At 32.3% G+C, this 24,256-nt stretch overlaps 1 protein-coding gene across 1 annotated transcript; it reads left to right on the top strand.

The window, feature by feature from the left end:
• The first annotated feature begins 653 nt into the window (after positions 1-653).
• On the top strand, positions 654-23,852 carry LOC124533922 (echinoderm microtubule-associated protein-like CG42247). The gene is made up of 19 exons (XM_047109511.1): positions 654-1,156; positions 13,675-13,863; positions 14,585-14,701; positions 14,963-15,093; positions 15,451-15,575; positions 15,655-15,793; positions 16,402-16,551; positions 17,222-17,393; positions 17,876-17,971; positions 19,856-19,993; positions 20,112-20,243; positions 20,320-20,448; positions 20,561-20,689; positions 20,770-20,898; positions 21,171-21,333; positions 21,407-21,589; positions 22,184-22,279; positions 22,359-22,473; positions 22,663-23,852. Exons 1-19 carry the CDS (start codon positions 659-661, stop codon positions 22,814-22,816), a joined length of 2,985 nt encoding a protein of 994 aa, XP_046965467.1. The 5' UTR covers positions 654-658; the 3' UTR covers positions 22,817-23,852.
• Positions 23,853-24,256: the final 404 nt, after the last annotated feature.

Below are 24,256 nucleotides of genomic sequence, written 5' to 3'. Positions count from 1 at the left end.
TAACAAAAAATTGTAGTCATTTGTTTTTTGTAAATGAATATGATTCACATTATTTTTATGGTTCATAAATTACTCACAAACTACTTAAGTATCGAAATTAAATAATTCTAAAGAAAATCGTGACTACAGTTACTTAGTCATGCGGCTAGGGCTGAACTCGTTATGTTTATCTAGTCGATCTTAAATGAATAAACGCCAGCCGAATATATTTGAACGCAAAATAAAATCGATATAAAGATGAAAAACTTTTAAAACGACGTAAGTTAAATGATGTGTTGGGTTCCTTTTTTAAAAACAAATTTTATGTTTACGTTTCCCATACTTCACGTATTTATTTTTTATTTTTTTAACGTTTTTATAAATCGTAGAATATAAATTTAAAAATTATATATTAATATTTATATATAACACTTCACAATTAACAATTGAGAAGTACTTTCATGAGCTTACTTCAATAAGGAATATTTTGGTATTAGTAGAATATTAAAGTATTTAAAGCTCCTACACTATGCGTTATATAGCAAAGAAGCGACGTGGGTACAATTATTATAAAGTTTCATGAATGAAATTTATCCATCACATGCGTAGTATCTATCAGTTGATAAACGAAGTAGGCGCAACGCGAGGCGTCCAGTCGACGGCCGAGAGGTCCCGCGTGATGTCGCGTCGAGTAACTAGACCGCGTCAAAATCTCCGTCCTCAGGTTGCCGCAGAACCGGCTCCGGCTCCAGAACCGGTACCTACGGCCGAACAGGACCAGCAACCACCTTCCGATGATGAAAAGTCAACTGAATGGCGACCCTCCCGTCCAGCATCACCGCCTCAGAGACAAGATGACATCTCCGAAGGTTCGGAAGCCACGGTTCGCCCGGTGAGACCGGAACCGACAAGTCGCTATGCAAACCTAAACTACTGGAAGGCGAGGCGGGTCACTTTTTATAGAAATGGAGATCCATTCCATCCTGGTGTCGAGTTTCGATTTAAGTTGGGCAGAGACTTGGTATCTATGGACGCGTTACTCGATAGACTATCGGAGAGGTTGGAGCTCCCCAGAGGAGCGAGATTCATCTTCGGAATGGATGGTGATAGGAAGTATAGGCTCGAAGAATTGGAGGACGGAGCGTCATACGTCGTTTCATCCTATAAGACTTTTAAGGTAAATTTTAATTAATATATTTTATAAATATGGTATTAACACTTACATATTTCGCAATGACAGAGCTTCTTAAATCGCAATCACCAAATTGGTTTAATAACAGTTATTTAATTTAATGTATTTTGCTACGTAACGATCCTTATGTGCGTGACTTTTAATATGGGTTACGTTTATTTGTTTAATCCAAGATTTACATACATATACTTGTACAAGTACCTATATACGTCACATGAAGTAAATCCAAAAATTTCGTTAAAAATAATTAAGTGTACGCGGTTAAATAATAAAAGTGTACAATGTTAATAATTTTGACAGATGGTATTTAGGTAAACGATAGCCTGCCGAGGCCGCGTCCTTGTGATGTGGGTCACAGGATAACAACCACGCACCGTCTCCGACATTTGCATTTTGATTGCGCACCAAACTTTACTCAAGTCACTAATTGTTAACGAATACCACCCAACCATAAGTATATTATTTTCCATGGAACAGGAAATTATACGAACAATTATGCGGACTGTTTGGTTATTTAAAGTAGCTTAAGTGAAACTAGTTTCGATGTTGCCGACTTGGAAAATTTGTTGATCGTATTATAGATTATTTAAATAACTGAAAGCTAAGAATTATACTGTTAAGGCAATAAGAATAATCATTTCTATCGTTTTGAATACAACGTGGGTTTATTAACGCAATATTCTTTACAATTGAACGGCTTACGTGGTACATAGAGCAAACTTGGCAACGACATCGAGCCGAGGGCAATGCACCACCTTGCACTTAATATGCACCAAGGCAGTTCAACGCATAACTTTATACGTAATTTATAAAAAAAACCACTGACCACAGAAACATTTTCTTTAAGAATTTTTATCAACGAGAAATCCTACTATTCTAAAGCTTATTAGTAGTGCTTTTGATTACAACATTCATAGTAAATTAATATTCATAGTTCGGGTAATAATAACCTGTAAAGGTTAATATATAAATATATAATATATAAATCTATATTAATCAATTAAACATTAGTTTTGTACTACCTAGCAAAGAATACTAAACCAATATACATAAATTTATATCTGAAGATGCAAAACGTTTTAGAGAAGGTTTTATATAGTGATAGTTTTCCTTACATTCACTAATTAACTCAAACATTGATTAGGATAACTTGTAAGTGTGGTAGAATTTTTCCCTCTAGGTAAAAAATGGTTAATGAAAAAATGAGGTTAGTGTTTATATATGGCTTTTAAAATTAATGACTAAAGTAGATTTTCCTTCGTAACACTAACATCTTCGACGCAACTAATGGCGTTACTCAATTATACCTCTGCAGAATTATAATCTGTCATAAGCGTTATCGAGGAAAGCTTGAATATATGAATAAGTAAACAGAGAGGGCGGTCACCGCAGGTCGTTTGTTTTCTAGGTTTTTGTAGTTTTTACATTGAGTGAGTGAAGGCGTATTCACGCAATCGCGAAATCTTTAAGGTTCTACATCATACAATAATTACCAAAATTACTTAATTTCTAAGTTTATTTATTGTATTCATTTGTTCATGTTAATTATATATTTAATTGGATACACATTTAATTGACCCTTATTTTTTTATTACCAAATAAATAACAATTATGAGATATCTATATATAGGTACTTATAATCTGTAATAAAAATTATAAGTACTACTTCTATTTTAATAAAGTTTAAATAAATCTAGACAGTGTCTATTCATAAATAAGTGGTTGGCTTTCTTGGTGGTAGGGCTTTGTGCAAGCCCGCCTGGGTAGGTTAGGTTAGGTGGTAACCTACTAAACAGATATTCTACCGCTAAACAATAGTACTCAGTATTGTTGTGTTCCGGTTTGAAGGGTGAGTGAGACAGTGTAACTTCAGGCACAAGGGACATAGCATCTTAGTTCCCAAGGTTAGTGGCGCATTGACAATGTAAGGAATATTAATATTTCTTACAGAGTCATTGTCTATGGGTGATGGTGACCACTTACCACTGTGTAGCCCATATGATCGTCCGCCAACTTATTCCGTAAAAAAAAGGAAAATCCAACCAAATATTATAAAGTGGATAACGAAACTATCTGTGTTTATTTTTATAGTATGTATGTATGTATCACTGATTTTGGTAAAAGATAATAGGTATTCTTATCGGAATTATTATCTTATGAGTCGACCCAATTAACTTTATTCAAATCTTTCGCTAATGATTTGGAATTAGAAATTCGTCACTTGTTTTGGTTGGCAGCGCTGTCTCAATATAGCAAAGCTTTTACAAGTCGTTTCCTTTAAAAACAAACATACAAATTTATTGCAAAATATTCAACGTATTATTATTTTATCATATGGATAGACAAATTAAAGAATTGTTTTGAGCGAGTTGGGAATTGATAAGTTCCATTTTAAAAATACGCTAAAAGACATACATACGCAGAAAAAAATTATCAATCTACATTTTTATATCAAAATTATGAATAACATTATATTAATGACAACATTAAAAATAATAATAAAACATTAAATTACATACATTTTGCTAGCATGTCGTAGCATCGGACGTCGTAGACGTAGAAGTGACGCACTGTGTAGCACCGTAGCACTTTGTAGCACATGATGTTTTGTATCATGTAACTTAAAATAATTCCGAATGTTTGGAGGTAATTTGTTTATTTTACGTTTAAAATAAGAAAAAAATGTGTTCTTTTTGTTATTGTTTGCTTAAGAAAGAATCAAAAGATCTTTCAAATCGTATAAGTATCATTCACTGATATTTATAAAAATTATAATCTAATTCTAAAAAATATAAAATAAAATCGATATTCATGTTTCAATATCAAACTCTTAAGTAAAATTGCTTTTATCAGTTTTCGGTGAGAATTTATTAGACCTAATAAGCTATGAAATATCGCTAAAACAAAAATGCGGCGTCTTAACGATCGCGTGAAGTTTTGTAAAGTCATTTCGAAAACTTACCCTTATTAAGTTTACTAACATTTTCTTGCAGTTTTTGCCACACTAAATTTGGTACATACACTATTACACTAAAATATTTTTTTTTCATTTATGTTACAACTAACGACACGCCCCGACGTCGCACGGGTGTAATGCTGATACTAAATACATACTATATAGACTTTATTTATTTACGACATCACATTAGAAACTTCTGAAATTATCAGTATTTCTTTTACTATATTTTTCATGTATTATATACAAAAACCTTCTTCTTGAATCACTCTATCTATTAAAAAAAACTGCATCATAATCCGTTGCGTAGTTTTAAAGATTTAAGCATACATAGGGACAGAAAAAGCGACTTTAATTTATACTGTGTAGTGATAGTGATTTCCTCCTAAAACTATCTTTATTCATATTATAAATTTGACTTCTGCCGTCGTTCTCCGTTATAAGCATGTTTCGTAACAATTAAAGAAAATATGTTTTTATTTGAAACAGCCTGGAAGTAATCATTTCCATTTCAAGGTGTGCAATCGTCTAAACATTCATTAGTTTTGTAATATCCTTTGACACACAAACGTTCCTTAACGATTCTCAGAACTTTACGATTCAATGTTCTTGAACGTTTTCAAGGATCTGTCAGAACAGAAGTTGCATGTATATGACGGTACCGAGGGTTAGCAAACGTCACAGTTACTGGCAGAATATATATTTAATATTTTGTATGCATATACAACATAATACATATATCGTATATATATCGATTCACATTGAAAAATCAGAGACGACTTTACGAATTTAAAAAAGGGTAAACGTTAAATTTCTGTTTTGATTGATTTTGATATTTGTTTCATATAACAAAAAGTTAAAACAGAGACTAATAAAGTTTTATTACTAGTCGATTAAAGCACAGATTACTCACTAGATCATATCAGACTAACCCCATATGGAAAGAAAATGATCCACAAACGCGGTCTTATCATATCGATCTCCCATATAACCTTGAAAATAAGTTTGATTATTGAACAGATGAAATCATCTTAGTCAGATTATTAATTATTATTACATTTTACATTTTCTAACATAATAAATATTTCAGGTGAATAGTTGAATCGTAATTTTTACAAATTGAGCTATTTCATTTATTATCTATAATCGAAAAAGATTTGGCTATTGACGACTGATATTGTTGGCTGTTGACAATTCGATCAATGACATCGAATCTAATAAAAAAAATAGGCTATTTGACAATGCGAAAAATAAATCGTGAATTATTGTAATCAGTGTATATTATGAGTTTAAAAATGGTTATTTACTAACGAAACTTGAAAATAATACTTAATTTATTTTAATTTATTGGTCGGGCTTATGATGAAGTCACTTTCTTGTAAACCTTGCTTTTCTATTATATGTACCACAGATTAAAATACAGCAAAGTGACGTCACTGACCCTATTGCAGCGCCATATTGTCCAAGTATCGTTTTAGCGCGTTATTTAAATATGGAATTTTTAATATGATATTTTTCTTAAAATATGAACTAGAAATAAAAAAATCAACTTTTACTGGGTCCCTTAACCTCTACTAAATAATATAAAATGGATTTTAAAAAAAAGTCAAATAGCCTATTGTCATTCCAATACACTATACTAGAACGGTAATAAATAATATATTAAATAAAAGAAAATCCAAGTTCAAAAACAAAACAATACTTACGTGTTAGGATCGCATGAAAATGCATAAGTTGCACTTTTCTATAGAGCATTCTATCGACGGGTGTCGAAATTAGGGATATAGGTCAAGCATCGGATAGTGTTTAAAGGCTAGTGCATGATATTGCGAAATTACAAGGAAGTTTGTGAACGTTTAAACTATCGACTTTATCGTTTATATGATCTACAAATATATACATTCGTTATTTTCACAAAATATTAAGAAATACTTACATTTGAAGTGACAATTATTAATTATTATTCGAAAAATTACTTTCATTATGGAGTAAAACCTTTTTAGATTTGTTCCAAATTATTAATACTATGTTATTATTAAAATTCAAATGCTTTTTGTTAGATTATAAACATTTAAATGCGACTACAGTAAGTATTGTATAAGTAGTATTATATTCTAGAAGTGAATAAATGTTCATATCATTTATAACAATAATTAGTTATACGCTCTGTGTGTCAGGTAAGATAGCATACAGTGTTCTATCCATCTTGACCGAGCCTTTTCAGCGACAAGATGTAGTCATTCCGATATGTCAATGTCGTGTAAGTTTAAGCGATGGCTTAAAATCTTGTTAAAAAAAAACGCATCCATCAATACCGTATGCACAAACAAAAATGTTTGTATTTCGGCGGAAATGTTACCATCAGCAAATAAAATCTCTAGAAAGATTAAGTTCGACACCTGGTGGCGGGTTTTGAAAATCGCTTTTCTTGCAGTGTTACAAATCACTGCACTGACACACGATCCAAACTGGATTTGGTCAGGCAAGTAAATATGGTGAAATAACTACATTCGATTGTTATAATCAATTAATAACTAACCAGTCTGGAATGAGATCAAGGTTCCTCGTTCCAACCTTCGCCTAATTTCACTTATAATTTTAAATGCGTAATCCTGAATTAGCTTATCGAGTCGCGTGTCGCTCGAAAGCTTTTCCTTAATATTTTGAACACGTGAGACCCCCATAAAAGTCTTAATTGTGTAGTAGGGTCTCGATATATATCGGCTTTGTACCATAATGTTCGGTTAAGGGTTGCGTGGACAAGCCGAGAGTGACCTTGGTCGCCGACCAGCCCCTGCCGCGCCAAAGCGGTATTCAAATCTAAATAGTCGTTGAAATCCAACCGTGCTAAGCGCATATATTTATCGTTTTAATTTGTACTCTATTCCCTATCAACAAAGGTTATTTCTAAGCTTATACTTAAAACTGTTAGGTCGTTTTGTAATGTGTAAGTAGAGCTTTGTTTTGTTGGTGCGGATTCATCAGCTGTTGTAGTTGGGTCTAGTACCCTATATGGCGGCTTGTAACAACGACGTATCTCTGAAATCGTTTTTACATATATTATACAATTAAACATATTCAGTGAAAGTGCCGATAAAGTGACAGTGATATCCATAAAAACATATAATATTCACGGATTGTGTAGGACTCTTATCAAACAATATATAATATTTTTTTACATTATACCTTTTATGGTTTCTCAGTACTAAATTTTAACGTATTATTAAATTTGCTTTCTCCCGTTATAATATCGAGTCAATAGTCAACGTAAATATTTAAATATAATGTAAAGTAAATAGTTATATTCATAAATAGTTTATATTACCAAGTACACAAAAATACATACACCGAAAAATTGCAATTAAAAGCAAATGTCGTATTAAAAAGGATTAACATATTTATTCACAAAGTGAATCATTTAAAACTGATACACTGTAATTTATATAAATAAAATATATCACAATGTAATTACAAACAACGTTCTTAGTTTATAAATAAAATATATTTTATTTATTACACGTAAATGTAGATTTTAAAAATAGTTGTAATTATTCAAAGAATATAATAATATATGAAAGCACATCATTCATGGTTATTATATTTTCTCAATATTATATCATAAAGAGTACATGTAGTTACGTGACTGAGTGAAACATTCGTCGCGTGTGAAATACGATATTTACCGTCGACAGCCCTAGAAGCCCTTATAACGTTAAATATATCGCAAAAATATATTTTCTTTGTTACATATAACGTGTCGCTGGTTGAATGCGTATGAAATTGACGAAAGGCGTTGATAAAAAGTTAATAATATTGCTTATTTATAGAGAATTAGTTTTTTTTTAATTCCTTACGAGAAGTTACTTCTTGATAGGGCTTTGTGTGCTGTGCAGGCTCGTCTGTGTAAGTACGATGGCAGATATTCTTGCCAAACAGCAATACTTAGAATTATTGTGTGACACAGAATATATAACATCTTAGTTTAAATTGTTGGTGACGCATTGGTGATGTAAGCAATAGGTAATATTTCCTACAGTTCCAAGGTCTGTAGGTGGTGGTGACCATTTTCCATTTAACGGCCCATATGCCCATCAACCTAGCTGGCAAAATAAAAATGAACAAACCTGATCGTAATTGATTGTACACCTTGGTTCTGTCAAATATATGAACTATGCCTGTCAAATATGGATAGTTAGCTCATATCCCTTGTGTATGTAGTCACACAGTCTTAATAAGAAACACACCAATACAAACGATGGATGTATAGTAATAAAATAAACGACAACTAAATGAGTACAAAAACGTACAATCAAACTTAATTTTATTAATATCGGTGTTTTTCTATATCATACATCTATTAAATATTGACAACAAAACATTATTTTTCGGGTTCTCCAGCATTAAAAGATATGGCTACTAAAGTCCCTAGGGCTTTAGTTTTAAACCCAGTGAAAACTGTATTTTTTATTTTGTTTTCTATGTATTCGGTTAACGAGAAATGTGTCACCGACGGTGATTGGTTACCAACGCCCCATAGCCAATTGCCAATGCGCCACCAGGCATGGAAACTAAAATGGTATCTCTCTTGTGCTTTTAGTTGCTCTGGCTCTTAAGAGTATCTGATGAGTGGTTGACATTCGCTCAGGCCTGCCTTAACACCAAGTTAAACAGCACAATACAAACGTAACGAAGAGCCCGTATATCCCACTGCTACGAATATTAGTTAATCTACCATCATTACTGCGGATTTAAATTCGGTTGCATCTAAATCCGGTTCATTACTTTTTAAGAAATTGCATAACTAATTAACGAAAATTTTAAAATAAAGAAAAAAAAATGTGTTAGGTATAAAAAGTAGTAGTAGAAAATTGTGTTAGGTATAAAAAGTAGCTATATCAAATTTCATCAAATCCGGTTAAGTTGTTGAATCGTATAAGTCTAACAAACAAACAGACACAACAGTCACTTTCGCATTCATGATACAGTACAGACATTTTTAACACATATGTATTAAAATATACGTTATGTGTTTTATACTTAAATCAAAAATTACATAATTATATTTATTTTTCATTACCAAGACAAAACTGGTGCGTCTCTGAACTTTTAAATAAGTTTTGATGTTCAGTTCAATTGTTATCAAGTATCTCACATACACGTATTAATAAAACTACTTTTTACTTTATATAATTAACTCAAAAGTAGCCAGATTTCTATCAAATGAAATAAGCGATTGAAAAAACATTTAAGTTAGTTAAAATTTGTGACCTATTTATCGGTAGGTCAAATATAATAACCCATACGATTATATTTCAAATTTATTAGATAATATAAAATCTACACGGCCGCAGTTAATCTCTCAAGGCGACCCCAAGGTAGAACAAACGGCGAGCACCCGTAATTTTCTGTTCAAATCAAGTATCGTAAGGTTTACACTTTGTATGCAAATGTCCGCGATGCACCGGATGGCTGGACCGACGTCACTACCGCATATGTATAAGCGTAAACAATCACAGTCGCCTTCATAGCCAGCTTATGTTAAAGCACCTGCTTAATTCTGAAAAACGATAAGTGATATTTATTAACCGATAGGAATTTTTGAACACATTATATCATTAGGCGCTAAAATAAATCAATTATTAATTATATTATTACAAGCCAGCTTTGTCCAGATGACATGAATTGTTTTAACTTCCCAATATCGACCTATCTGGTCCAATCTAAACCATCCAGGGATGCACTTAAGTACACTCATAAAAATCATTGAAATCTCTTCAACCGCCTTGGACAAAATCAGCTACAAACATACGTAAAGTTTTTTGTATAGAAAATATATAGTTAAGCTATTATTTATCTAAATTACATTTATAATTCCTAATGTAGGGACCTTTAATCAAACCCTAGGATGTAATACTGAACGACGCATTTATAAAGAGATTTGTAAACCATAATAGCAAGAGTAAAGTATCGCTATCATTGTCTCTAAGTACTATTTGATATATAAAAATTGTACCGATTACAGCCACGGCTATAAGATAATATTTTATCATCCAAATACATGTTTTTGTGTGGAAACTCACCTACACTTATAATTATCTCACGCTCATAATCCGATGGGATGGCAAATTCACAGGACCGGTACTTCAAACAGGTACCTGTAATTCAAAGTACTTACGCCATTATTATATCCAAAAAAGAGCTCGTATAACAAGCTATATATATATATATATATATATATATATATAGCTGTCAAATTTGAACGTTCGAGTTGATACTGAAAAACTCTATAAAAATCTAATAACGCACTGTTACTTAACCTTTTGTTTGCCCGAACCGGCTTTTGATTCCAGGATTTCTTGACCTGCCATCTAATACCTATGAGACATTCGCGACTAAAAGTTTAACAAGTTAAGAAAAAGTCCTTTAAATTAATCCACTCGTGATTAACTTAGAGCGCCGCGAGTCTGCACTTAGGTTCTTGAACTAGAGTAAAGGTGACGAACGCTACTGACATTTACAGACTACACAAACGTGTTTGTACCTTCTCATTGATAAATAATATAATAGTATATATTTATTCAATGAATATAATCAAAGAAATTTATCGAATTTCACAGATTTTTAGAAAATAAACATATAATTGTATCCATAAATTAATAGTTTACTAATAGACAGAAAAATATATAAAAAAATTTTGAATTTGCAATATATAAAATTTAATAAAAAAGTGTGAACTGGGTTTTATATCTAACTTTTAAATAACACTGTTCGAAAAGTAAGACACAAAAGTGTGGCGCCCGCGCCGAAGCCGCTGGTGCTCGCCAGCTAGCTCGATGTTGGACAGCGACGAGGAATTCCCTTTCACTGTCATATCACTGCCAGTTTACACACCAGAGCCTCCTGTGAGTATACTGACTAGTTGATTTATTAACTCTAATAAAAAAATATATCAATCACATATACGATAGAATCGTTATATTGATATTTTCTTCGCTGAATATAAATCAGCTTATAATATTTCCCTTGCAAATCGATAATCTTTTCTGTTAAGAGCAGAAGTTATAAAGTCCTTGCGATCCCGTAGAACTGCACCTCATATATATTTAAATAAGTATTTTTAAACTAGCAGTCTACCCTAGATGTTACCCTATTTTTTGCGAACAGCAATATTTTCTTTTTTTTATGGAATAGGTTGGCGGACGAGCATATGGGCCACCTGATGGTAACTGGTCACCATCACCCATAGACAATGACGCTGTAAGAAATATTAACTATTCCTCACATCGTCTAACAACTAAGATGCTATGTCCCTTATGCCTGTAGTTACACTGTCTCACGCATCTTTCAAACCGGAACACAACAATACTGCGTACTGTTGCTTAGCGGTAGAATATCTGATGAGTGGGTGGTACCTACCCAGGCGGGCCCTTCCACCAAGCCCTTCCACCAAGTGCACAAAGCCCTACCACCAAGTAAAACATTTATTCGAATACGCAACAAAAATGACAACAGTAGTTATTTATTGCATACCTAAACACAAAAGCATATTCGAGTATTATATATCGTTGCTGTATAGTGTACAGTCAAGTATGTTTACTTTACATTTAGACTTTTTAGTCTATTTTACCTTTCCACCGAATTTTCGAAGTTTGAAATTGGAATATTAAATAGACTTTCTACGCTGCAGCGATAAATTTATTACAATATAACATAACATGATATTTGATTTTGAACCATAAAAACCTTCTTCGTCAAAATAGCATATAAATCTATTTGTCACACTGGTGGAAAGAAAATAACTTTTAAAAAAATATTATAATATGTAAAGCTTACATATCACTAATCTACTTACTAAAACAAAATATTCCACGCTTAATTACTAAAGCAATTAACGAATATTTTACATGCTTGTTTTGTTTTATCATAATCTAATGTTTCTTTATACATATTAAAATACTTGCGTGTGTTTTGCTGACTGTAAATTGTAATATTTATATGTGTTAATAGCGAGTTTTCCTGAGAATTATAAATATACATACAAACAATTCATTTACTTAATAGAAAAGTACCTATAAGTTTTAACGAATACAACTTTTGCCTTACATTGTGCAATACAAAGAAATCATTACAGAAAGACAAATCAAAAACATTTTCATTCGATTTAAACCCACAAAACACCGCAGCGCGCGGTTCGCTTGCTATGCAGCAATTTCTGACGTGACCTCGTCCGCGACAAATTTTCTCTTCATTTACACGTGAATAAGTCGAACATCAACATTTCACAAGAAATTTACCTTAGTTACCTAAATCTTAGTAACGCCGAATGCGAAGGGCTCCGAAGGCCGCAGTGATTGTATGTTCTAATTACACGCATACGACGATAAGATTCGTCCTTGGCGAACGGTCAGTACCATCGGCCAAGGACGTCAGCATAATTCGACCGTTATCGTGGCGGTATTGTTTACCATCGTCAGTGGTTACTCGTCAGTTGCTCAAGTCGGTTGAATTTTTGCAAAATATCGCGAATAAGAATTCGGTACTACGCTAAAAGCGCAGTCAATTTGCATATCACAGATAATATGGTAAGTTATATTTGTTTAAAAACTCCATAATATATGTTAATAAACTTATAGTATTTCGTTTAAAATATCAGAGCCCTTTCTTATCGAAGTAAATGTGTAAAGAAACAATAAAAAGTTCTTAAGAAATAAAAGCAAAACAACATTAATCACACAATGTTTTCTTCATAAATTCTTTCGTTAGCGACGCAGGTAACTTAGCATTTATTTCACGCTAGTAATGTAATACTTCGCATGAAATCGGCCATCATAAGTAAACTAGGTTAAAAGGCACGGTATTTACAAGAAATAAAAAAAAATATTCATCGTCTTCGACTAGGTTAGCGAAATTCTTCGTGTATTAACTATAAAATTTTCAAATATATCCATGGACGGAGATTATATGCCAAAAAAAAAATTAATGCTTGTAAATTAAGAAGCTGTGTCTCAAATATTTGGTTAAAATAATTTTGATTTAAAAATAATAAAACTTGTTCAAAACAATTATAATGTTTATGAATAAAGAATGTTTGATATGACTTTTTTATAAACTTATAAATAGAAAGTGGACGTAAACAATTTATGTCGTTTATAAATAAATTTTATTTGACAGATGATTTACGCTTTGCAAATTTAACAATTAAGGCTCGTATTGCTTGCACGGTCAGCATATACGAAATCGTGTCAGGGACGTAACTTGGGTCTATACTGTACGATTATTATTTTATCATATCGAATACAGTTAATTAAATCTCAAAAATATTCCGTCAAGCAATATAGAACCTTAAAAAAGACAACCTTACAACTTGATACTTAAAGATTGGCATCTTATGTTATTTACTTTATAAATATTAAAAAAAAATCATATTTTAAGCAGTATACCCTATGAGTCTATTCAAAACTTATTGTATATAAAATATTTATTTTCTGACGTTAATGACGTATATGATTTATATTATAGTTTATATATATGTGTCTTATGTATGCAGGCTGCCAGTTACGGGAAGAAAAACGGTATGTGGTACGGCGGGACGGCGACCGGGACGAGCGGCTGGTCCCGCGCTGGTACACGCAAGCAATCCGTCGCTGAATCTGATGCCCCACCCCCCGGTGGTGGCGGCAAATCTACCAGTGGAAGAGTCATTCGGATCATAAACAACATGGATCATTCTATTCAGGTAAAATTAATTCATAAGATTTATAAAAACATTGATTCTTTTTTTATAATTTAAATAATTTGTAACCAAATTTAAAAGCTACATTAACATTACAGTAAGAAATAAAGTTCACAAATACGTACAACCTCTATACATTTATACACACATAGACAAATTTAATGTTTTTTGTTTCACTTACTATGGAAGCTTTGTCACACTGAACATATTTTTGTGGCTGTTTCATACATTATACCTTTTATCGTATACTTTTGCTTATAAATTAACCGTTAATGATTTAAAAAGATAAAAATGTTGAACTTTTAAAAATGCATGCAGATCATTTGTAAATTTTCATTGTTCGTTATTTAATAAACAGTTCATTTGAATAAACTAGTCGTTTGCTTCGTAAAATTTTATTAGCAATTCAAAGGATACTTTATCGCTTGACACGTTAAATCGTAATGTAGCACGAAACAATTAAATTTGAATTTCACTTTTATTCTTTTAATCCACACCGTTATCAGTAGTCCACCGAGTGCCATAATAACTGTGGCACCAGAATCGTTTTCCTCGAAATTCGTATGTGTTTTAATAAGACATTTTCAATAAAACAGTCCTTGAGTTTTGAAACTAGCGTGGCTTTAGGTATTTTAGCTTTATGCGATATTGAAAGCTATTATTATTACCCCGTTCCGCAATGTAACAATTCCATGTAAATTAATTAATTACATATTGTTTTTAGTGTCGTGTTTTGCTCAATCTTCGCACGACACAACCATTCGAGGAAGTTTTAGAAGATTTAGGGCAAGTTTTGAAAATGAGCGGAGCAAAACGAATGTACACAATTACTGGACAAGAGGTAATGGAACACAACGTTTGTGCAATCGTATAGCTCTTAACTTAGGAAATTTTAGAATGGCATATAATTGATGTGTTTAATAATAATTTGGCTATTGACTTAGAAGCTTAGATTTCGTATAATGTCCCGTCGGGCCGGATACCTCCCACATACATATATGTGGTCCTTATATCGCATGCGTCGTTTTTTCTGAGCTTGTAGTTTATTTCAAAATTAATATAATGTAAAAATATTTGATTCGAGTCATTTTTTGTTAACCAGGTTAGGAGTTTTTCTCAGCTACGCAATGAATTCGCCGACGTAGAGACATTTTATTTAGGTACAGCAATGGTACCATCCGCTCTAAGCCCGGGAATAAGTGCTCCACTGCCAATAGAATCACCAATACGAAGGTATTTATCAATTTATATTAAAAATATACAAATGCAATTGTTTGAAATTGTGGAATTTCATAAAATCAAAATGATTTTAATTTTAATAACAATTAACAAATCATAATATACCTATTTTTTTTGTAAAAGATTGTATAATTTTATACGTAACTTAAATATTACACAGATACACTCAATGTATTATTATAATGACACGAGTGCAATTATTGTCAGAATGCAATATATTAATAATAATATATTTTTTTCTAAGACGACCCCATTCATTAAGTACGGAATAACGACAGAGATGAACGAGACGATCTATAAACGAGATTAAAATAAAATGATGCCCTAAAACGTATTTCGATTTCGCCCTAGATCACGTTCAAGAGGGAACGTAGCTGCACTGCCAGTATCTGAGGACACGAGAGGACGGCGTGCGAGAAGCAAAAGCCGTCCCAGAGTCCTTTATGCCCCAGAGGGAGAAATTATCCGTAACTCAGGTATTTGTTTTCATATAACACTTAAATATATCGCTACAGATATTTTGTATATATGTATGATGTAAAATTACGTCTTCAGATTACACCCTTTTAGAAGTACTGAAAGAGGAACCCATCAGGGTGACGATTCGTGGATTACGACGAACATTCTACCCGCCTATCCATCATGCCCCAATCGACAATACGCCCCCAGAAAAGAAAATGCAACTCGAATGGGTGTAAGTAAAATTAATGTGATCTACTAGTAAGCCGAGCCTTATTAAAGTAGTTTTTCCCACGCTGTCCCAAACAATTTGGACTAGCGAGGAATATGAAACATACCTTACCTACAAAGGGATGAAATAAGGATTGATTGTTTATATGGAAATCCGTATTTTTTTAAACGAAAGACAAGAAACTTTACTTTTAGGCTACAGATTATAAATATTAGGATATGTATTTGAGTATTTTTTGATATTCTACCTCTAAGGTGAAATACATACCAATGTGGTATAGAAAGAGGTTAAACCCTCTTTAATGTAATATATTAAATTAATTTCTTAATATATTTAGCTTTAAATATTTCAAAAGAACTCGACCATACATAACAATACTACTTATAATTATATATATTTTTGTATACCTGAAATATATAATGACTTAGTAGACTTAATTGACTTAAATGAAAGATTATTTTTATCAATCAGTTTATTGTACTGAATCTGAGTCAGCTCAGTACCTACAGTAAACAAAAAATCTAACTCTAACTCGAAACAGTATGTCATAAGTTAATTATATTATTTTTATTAAGCAATACATACACAAGAGACCGTATTATTCATAATAGGTACGGCTACCGCGGTGCAGATTCTCGACGCAATTTATGGGTTTTACCGACCGGAGAGCTGTTGTACTACGTCGCCGCGGTTGCAGTTATGTACGATCGAGACGAAGAATCTCAAAGACACTATATAGGACATACTGAAGATATTCAATGGTAAGGACTTTAGGTATAATTAGCTTAAACCGAAATTCTATTTCTCTCATTTAATTTATACAATAAGTACCGTGAAGAAGTATTTAAGGGCTAAATTGGAATAATAAAAAATACATCTTAATTTTGTATCGTCCATGTAATCATGCTGAGCTGAGATGGCCAATGATTTCGGGTTCAAACCCAGGCGAGCACCGCTGATTCATGTGCTTAATTTCTCTTTATAATTCATCTCGTGCTCAGCGGTGAAGGAAAACATCGTGAGGAAACCTGCATGTGACAAATTTCATAGAAATTCTGCCACATGTGTATTCCACCAACCCGCATTGGAACAGCGTGGTGGAATATGTTCCAAACCTTCTCCTCAAAGGGAGAGGAGGCCTTTAGCCCAGCAGTGGGAATTTACAGGCTGTTACTTTACTTTACTTTACATGTAATCATTATTTAAAATAATATCCATGATTTAAAAAAAGAAGTTAATTATTATATACCTATCATAATCATTTCATCATAAAATAATGTCATTTGTAGTAACATACAAAAACCTCAAAGTTGAGATCCGATTATATACTCACCTTAATGTTTTTTAGACTTGTTCGATTTGAAAAAATCTTGACTGTAATGATTGAATGAATGACTTGAATGATTTAATGAAATAAATTCCAATCTGTAGCATGGAACTTCATCCCTCGCGGGAGTTAGTAGCGAGCGGACAGCGCGCGGGTCGCGGGCGGCGCGCGCAGGCGCACGTGCGCATCTGGAGCACAGACACGCTGCAGACGCTGCACGTGTTTGGTATGGCGGAGTTCGAGGCCGGCGTGTCAGCCGTGGCGTTTTCGCAACTGGTGAGAAAACATTTATTGATCCGCCAAAGGAAAGCCTGACGGGAAACGATATGACACCTCTTAAGCCAGCAATGAAGCGCGCTCTCTACTTCCTCGTTACTTCGTTGATATACATAAATTATAACGATAAGATAAATATGTTTATTGTGTAAACGAGATTCTATGTTTTTATTTAATTATAAATTCTTTCAATGTCAATCAATTTGGATGTTTTACGCGTACCAAGCGCCAAAGGACTAATTCGTTACTTCACTTCTGCAGAGCATTGTACACTTTTTCTTATTTTTCAATGTCAAAGACATAAAATAATGAAAACTTTAAAAAACGTATTATATGAATTTATTTTTCATTTGTTTTTAATTTAACTTTCTTAATTAAATATTGTTTGTTCTTAAGTAATATATAGGATACTATAAAATTGTAGATTGAGATGTAGAGGTGGATAATAATTATTGTTTTTCCGAACGTGATTATTTTTTCAGAACGGTGGTAGCTACGTGTTAGCGGTAGACGCTGGCCGTGAAAGTATTTTATCGGTTTGGCAGTGGCAATGGGGACATTTACTTGGCAAAGTTGCGGTAAGTTCGCTTACGTCAAATAACTAAAATTTAATGTTATTCTACTCATAAAACAACATGTTCAACTGATACTGAAATCAAATTAAAATTTACTAGGTTATCCTTATTTTGCAAGCACGCTTCAAGTAAAACAGTTTCTTTTTTTTCAAATTTAAACTTAAATTCTTTGCATAATAGAGTCGTTTGCTCCCTAATCGTTTGGGTCTCCCACGAATATTTCACGTCTCCAAAAATAGAACGAGGGAAGATCGCCAAAGTACTGATTGCACTCCGAAACTCATTCTTAACGCTGAAAGCTGACGTTATCCATATACAGGTGACTTAAAGATGGTAAAGCTTTAAGGAGAAGCTAGTATAGGCAATTCAAAACTATTTAGGCCAAGGTTGTCATAGACAAAGTCTGCCTATTTTTTTCTAATAAGATTTGAAGATTTTTTTTAAAAAGACCCAAAAATCTGCACTTTTTTTAAAACAGCTAGCTTAATATAAAAAAACTAGTCAAAGTTTGATTTTATTTTACTAAATTAATGTTCAACCAATCTTCGGAAAGGAATTATCAATAATGTACGTTCTAAGAAAAAAAAATACAGTCATTTTAAGTGCGTGAAATCTATCAAACTAAATTCTATTGAGTTGATTTCACATTAATTAATAAAAAAGGAGATAATATTTTTTGGTTCAATACTTTCTAAAAATATGCTTGATTATCCCTCTTTCTTTTGAGGTATTATTTATGAAGTTATATTACACATTAGCAAAGTTATAACTTAGTAACAGATATGAGGAAGAGCAATTGTATGTAAGTAAAACAATATTCATAATTAAATAATAAATTTGTTATGTTCAAAATTCACATATTCCTACCACTATGAGGAAGATAGTTGTAAGTCTATTCTTCCGAATATTTAACAATTCAATTTATAAAATACAAATGTATTAAGGTTTTAAAATTAACTGCAATACCTCATTATAATTTTACTTCGAAAACAAAAGGACAATTAAGTTTTATAGTCTTTGTCATACATAAGTGCCGGAGCTCATTATACCTATAAATGACACGCCCACTACGACGTTCGCTACGATGCCGCTACGTGAAGTAGGGGAACTACATGAGCGCTACGAAAACATGTCATTACGAAATTCAATTTTAGTTTCTATATTAATGACAGTACAACTCAAATTTGATTAACGAATAAAAGATCTCAGTTTACATAGAATGATTGCTTAGCAACCAAATAAAACAGTGAAAGTTGAGATTGGCACAAACTTTACCTTTGTATTTAAGCCACAGTCTGAGATTGTGTGTGTCTATTTTAAAAATTATTTGTTTGTCTTCATATTACTCATAATATTATTACACCTTATATATTAATAGCGTAAGCCGTTTCGATAATTATGTGACGATAGTTACACATAAAAAATGGATTATAGTCTTATTTTGAAGAGTGCATATATGTGCAGAAAAATAAAGAGGATTCTTAATTGCGATTCACAAAATTGTTGTAATTGAACAAAGAAAGAATTAATTTAAGACAGAGGAAAAAAAATCGAATATAATAAAAAATAAGAGCGTAATGCTCTCTCGCTGTATGAGAAAAATAAATGAAAAACGAATTAAAGTAAATCATTTTCGTCGAACTCCGATTTTTACTGAACTATGTTTACTATTTGACTTTAAACGTGTTATTTAAAAAAGGATTCATAATTTTGGTGCCATATGTAAACGAGTGACATGCTGTTTACAATGAAATGAAATTAAAATAAACCCTATCGTAGGATTTGAAATTTCTAGGAATAGTTCTAAATAAGCTATTAAGATATTTATTTAAACTATATATGTATTAAGCTTTGTATTTTGTTAAGCTTCATTTAATATTATTTCAGACGCTACAAGAGGAACTGACTGGAGCCGCTTTTCATCCTCTCGATGACAATTTGCTGATTACACATGGTAAAGGGCATCTTGCATTTTGGAACAGACGAAAAGATGGATTCTTTGAACGAACAGACATTATAAAACCGGTACATATCTAAATTCAATCACTGCATTCACAGTCACATATAAAGATTAATGTCATGCATTACTAATAGTGATGTGTATTTACTTTTTATCGGTTTTAATTTATCGATTCATTTTCAGCCTGCTCGCACACAAGTAACGGCTTTACAGTTTGAACAGGACGGTGATGTAGTGACCGCAGACAGTGACGGATTTATAACCATTTATAGCGTTGATAGTGATGGAGCGTATTTCGTCAGGATGGAGTTCGAGGTAAAAGGCATCTAAAATATACAAATACATATAAAAAATTAAAGAAAATTTTAATATGCAGTTCTTTTACTTTTAGGCACACATAAAAGGCATTAGTTCGTTAGTGATGCTATCAGAAGGCACCTTAATATCGGGCGGGGAAAAGGACAGAAAAATTGCAGCTTGGGATTCTTTGCAAAATTATAAAAGGATAACAGAAACAAAGGTATTGCATGTTACTAAAATCATTTTTTAAGTTCATCAGATTTTAAACCAATTATTCAATTCTAAATTACTTAAATTTATGTCTATAACAAAAACTAATTCTATTATTTCAGTTACCTGAATCAGCAGGTGGAATTCGTAGTATTTACCCACAGAGACCTGGAAGAAACGACGGTAATTTATACATTGGTACGACTAAGAATAATATAATGGAAGGTTCTTTACAGCGACGCTTCAATCAAGTATGTAATAAAATGTAAAAAACCACTCATTAATTTTGAGTTCAATAGACGGTCAAAATAAATTATCATGATTTTTTTAGGTAATATTTGGACACCATAAGCATCTGATGGGAGTAGCCGTTCATCCCGATGACGAAATGTTTGCAACTGCTGGTCACGACAAAAACATCGCTCTTTGGAAAGGCCATAAATTGATATTTGCTACGCAGGTAAGTAGCATAAAAATAACATTAAATTTTGCGTTTCTTCTCATTTATACTGGGCATAAAATTTGCTTCAAGTTGCTTCGAACAATAGTTAGTTGTTATCAACAGCATGCAGATTTACTCACGGTGTTTTTCTATTTACAATGATCTGATCATGATACTGCCTGATATTAACACAAATTCAGCAGGGATGACACTTCGCTGTTCTCATCCGGAATAGCCAAAGCCCATAATCATTTCGTTCGATTTATATTAAGTATATAATTTTTCTCTAGGTTGGATATGAATGCGTATCCTTAGCGTGGCATCCTGGAGGTGGAGCTCTAGCTGCAGGTAGTACCGAGGGGCATTTAGTAATATTAAATGCTGAAGCTGGCGCTCACGTCGCAACTTTAAGAGTATGCGGCTCGCCCTTAAATTGTTTGCAATATAATTCAGGTAACATTCTAAATAAATTTTTATTTGCCGTAAAGTTTTTCCGAATCTGCATTTTTTTATTTTTTTTTTGTAGCTGGCGATTTACTTGCTATTGGATCACAAAATGGAAGCATTTACTTGTTTCGTGTATCACGTGACGGTTTTTCTTATAAGAAATCGAATAAGATTCGCGGTGCTCAACCACTGGTCCAACTAGATTGGAGTCTTGATGGAAGCTATTTGCAAACTGTTACTGCTGATTATGATCTGTCATTCTGTGAGTATACAATATTTTTATACAATCTATAATAATTAATCTTAATAATAAATGTGAAAGTAACTCTATCTGTCTGTCGCTCTTTCACGATCAAACTGCTGAACCGAAATTAATGATATTTGGTATAAAGCTAACTAGAACTCTAAAAAAGGACACAGGCTACTTTTTTGCATAACAATGACAACCAACACCCTAAATTTTAAGCGAAGCCGCGTGCGACTACTAATTATATAAATATTCCCCTTAAAGCAGCTTATAAGTTCTGTATTCAAACCAGATCGGGTCAATAAAATTCTCAGAACCTAAAAGTGAAAACACTGCCAGTGTTAACACTATCATGAATTGAAAAAAACTGAAAATCTTTGATTTTGCACCTGAACTCTCTCAGATTGTGTCAGACCGCCTTTTCATCTGCTTGCGGGATTATGAAAATAAAGAACCTCATTGGTATTTACTCTCACTTAAGCACTGTAATGTCCTGCACAGTTGACCACAGCCTGTTAACGTGTGTAATCAATAGCTATACCTGACCAACACAGGAATGACTACATTACATTACAACTATTATTAATTGGATATAACATATATTTTTAGGGGACATAAAAGCACTGTCACCAGAGAAAAGTCCTATAGCAATGAAAGACGTAAAATGGTTCACTTATAATTCAACAGTTGGATTTTTAGTGTCGGGTAAGTGTTTCGTAAAGCTATAACAAGTTATATTTAAAAAAATGTATAATTTTTTTTAATACATATTTTATCAAAACAGGTATGTGGAACAACCGCTTTTATCCTATGACATCACTTATAACAACTGCTAGTCGTTCTTCTGCCCATGATCTTCTTATAAGTGGTGATTCTGATGGATATTTACGCCTATTTAGGTAAGACGATTGTTTTAAATATATTTTTAATATTTTACAAAGTAAACTCCTTCGTCCACAAATACTGGCACAAAAGCCACCAACCGTGGTGTCTTACATAATTTCCATTGAGTTTGACATTACTTGCTTCACCAACTAACTTGTTTCAAACAGTAATACGTGTATTCATATTGACATAAATATTTTTAGGTATCCATGTGCTAGTCCAAAGGCAGAGTACAATGAAGCAAAAGTTTACTCGGGATCGATTTACTCTGCTCGCTTTCTGTTTAATGATCGTTGCATGGTGACTTCTGGTGGATCTGACGCTGCTCTCATGCTATGGGAATTGGTAGATGATTAGCAACTAGCGGCGCCGGGGCTCCGACCACCGGCCGTCGTTGTGGCGCCCCCAACTCCCTCCCCACCGCCCCCCGCGCTGACTATGTATCCTACGTTCCGAGTTCTGAATTACGAAGAGCTAAATTAAACGGAATAGTGGATTTTGGAGGTTATTTCGATTTGATGATACAATGAGGAGATACTGACGAGATTTATGAAAGACGTATTTTGTCATTTCATATTTGACTAAAGGAGGAATAATTACTTTGATTAAATAGAAAATATACAAAAAAAGAATATTATCTACGACTACAGTGTCGTTACTTTTAAAAGAAAAATATTATTAAATATATTTTGCGTCATATCACACACTGCCATTTTAAAATGCATGAATAAAAAATCAAATCATGCATCGAAATTAACACATAGAATTTATTCAAAATAATTGGCTTTTAGATATTTAAGACATTTCTTGTCATGAGCAAAACTTAGTAGCTGTTAGAGGTTCGAGTGTATTCTTCAAATAAAAAATAATATTTTGTCAAAATTTGAGTATGAACTCTAATATTAATTAAAAATTGGCTCTAAAATAGAGGCTTATTAACAACTTATCTATTGTTATATTAAATAATATAAATGAATTTCCAATAAAGTCGATTAGTATGTAATATGATAGAGGCACAATTTCGATTATAAACTTCTCATAAAAGGGATTTGATACTGTTTACACGTTTGCACAATTATTTTATACAGCAAATGTTTGTGGCGGGCCACTTTCATCTGTAAAAAGGTCAAGTTCAATTTGAAACCGACTAATATACACATTATAATAAGTGTTTTCTACGGTCACAATAAATCACGAGTTACATTTTTTGTACGTAAAGTCCGAAAGAAATACGTATATAATCATAACTTTTTTTGAGATATTTGTTAAGAGATCTTTATCACAAATTGTTTTATATTATGTTATATATGATATTATCTGTATGAAACTGTTCTTTATGATCAAATAAATTATGTATTTGACGTAATATTATTTTTGTTTTTCATACTGTTGATTCTATTAAAGTAATTACTCTACACATGTTTGTGTTTTATTTATTCAAGTCCCTCTCGCTCAAAATTAAAATCTGTAAAGTGAATAAAATGTATGGAACAATATGAATATATTAAAAAATTAATAAAATGTTAAGCCATAACAGTGAAAAGAATATCTAACTAGTAGGAAAAGTATTTTTTTACTATTAGCCCTAATAATATAATTATCATATAAAGTTGTGACTTCTGTAATGCAAGAATGCTTGTTATCAAGTTCAATTAAAAAAAAATTACTTTTAGTTACTAATTGTTTAACCTAATATAATCTGTATTATCTACCAAAATTACTATTAACCCCAACAGAAAATAATCTAAATATTTCATGTACAATCCGTTAGATTTTTATTTAATTTTTCACTTACTT

This window comes from Vanessa cardui, chromosome 11, assembly GCF_905220365.1.
Source record: "Vanessa cardui chromosome 11, ilVanCard2.1, whole genome shotgun sequence".
NCBI lineage: Eukaryota > Metazoa > Arthropoda > Insecta > Lepidoptera > Nymphalidae > Vanessa > Vanessa cardui.
Note: the sequence above shows the minus strand (reverse complement) of the source record. Positions and strands in the feature narration are given on the sequence as shown.

Excerpts from the sequence above, each read along its gene's own strand:
- LOC124533922 (XM_047109511.1), top strand. The coding sequence starts at position 659 with ATGTCGCGTCGAGTAACTAGACCGCGTCAAAATCTCCGTCCTCAGGTT. Across the intron at positions 20,244-20,319 it reads TCGTCAGGATGGAGTTCGAG|GCACACATAAAAGGCATTAG; the intron begins GTAAAAGGCATC and ends TTTTACTTTTAG. Across the intron at positions 20,899-21,170 it reads AATTGATATTTGCTACGCAG|GTTGGATATGAATGCGTATC; the intron begins GTAAGTAGCATA and ends ATTTTTCTCTAG.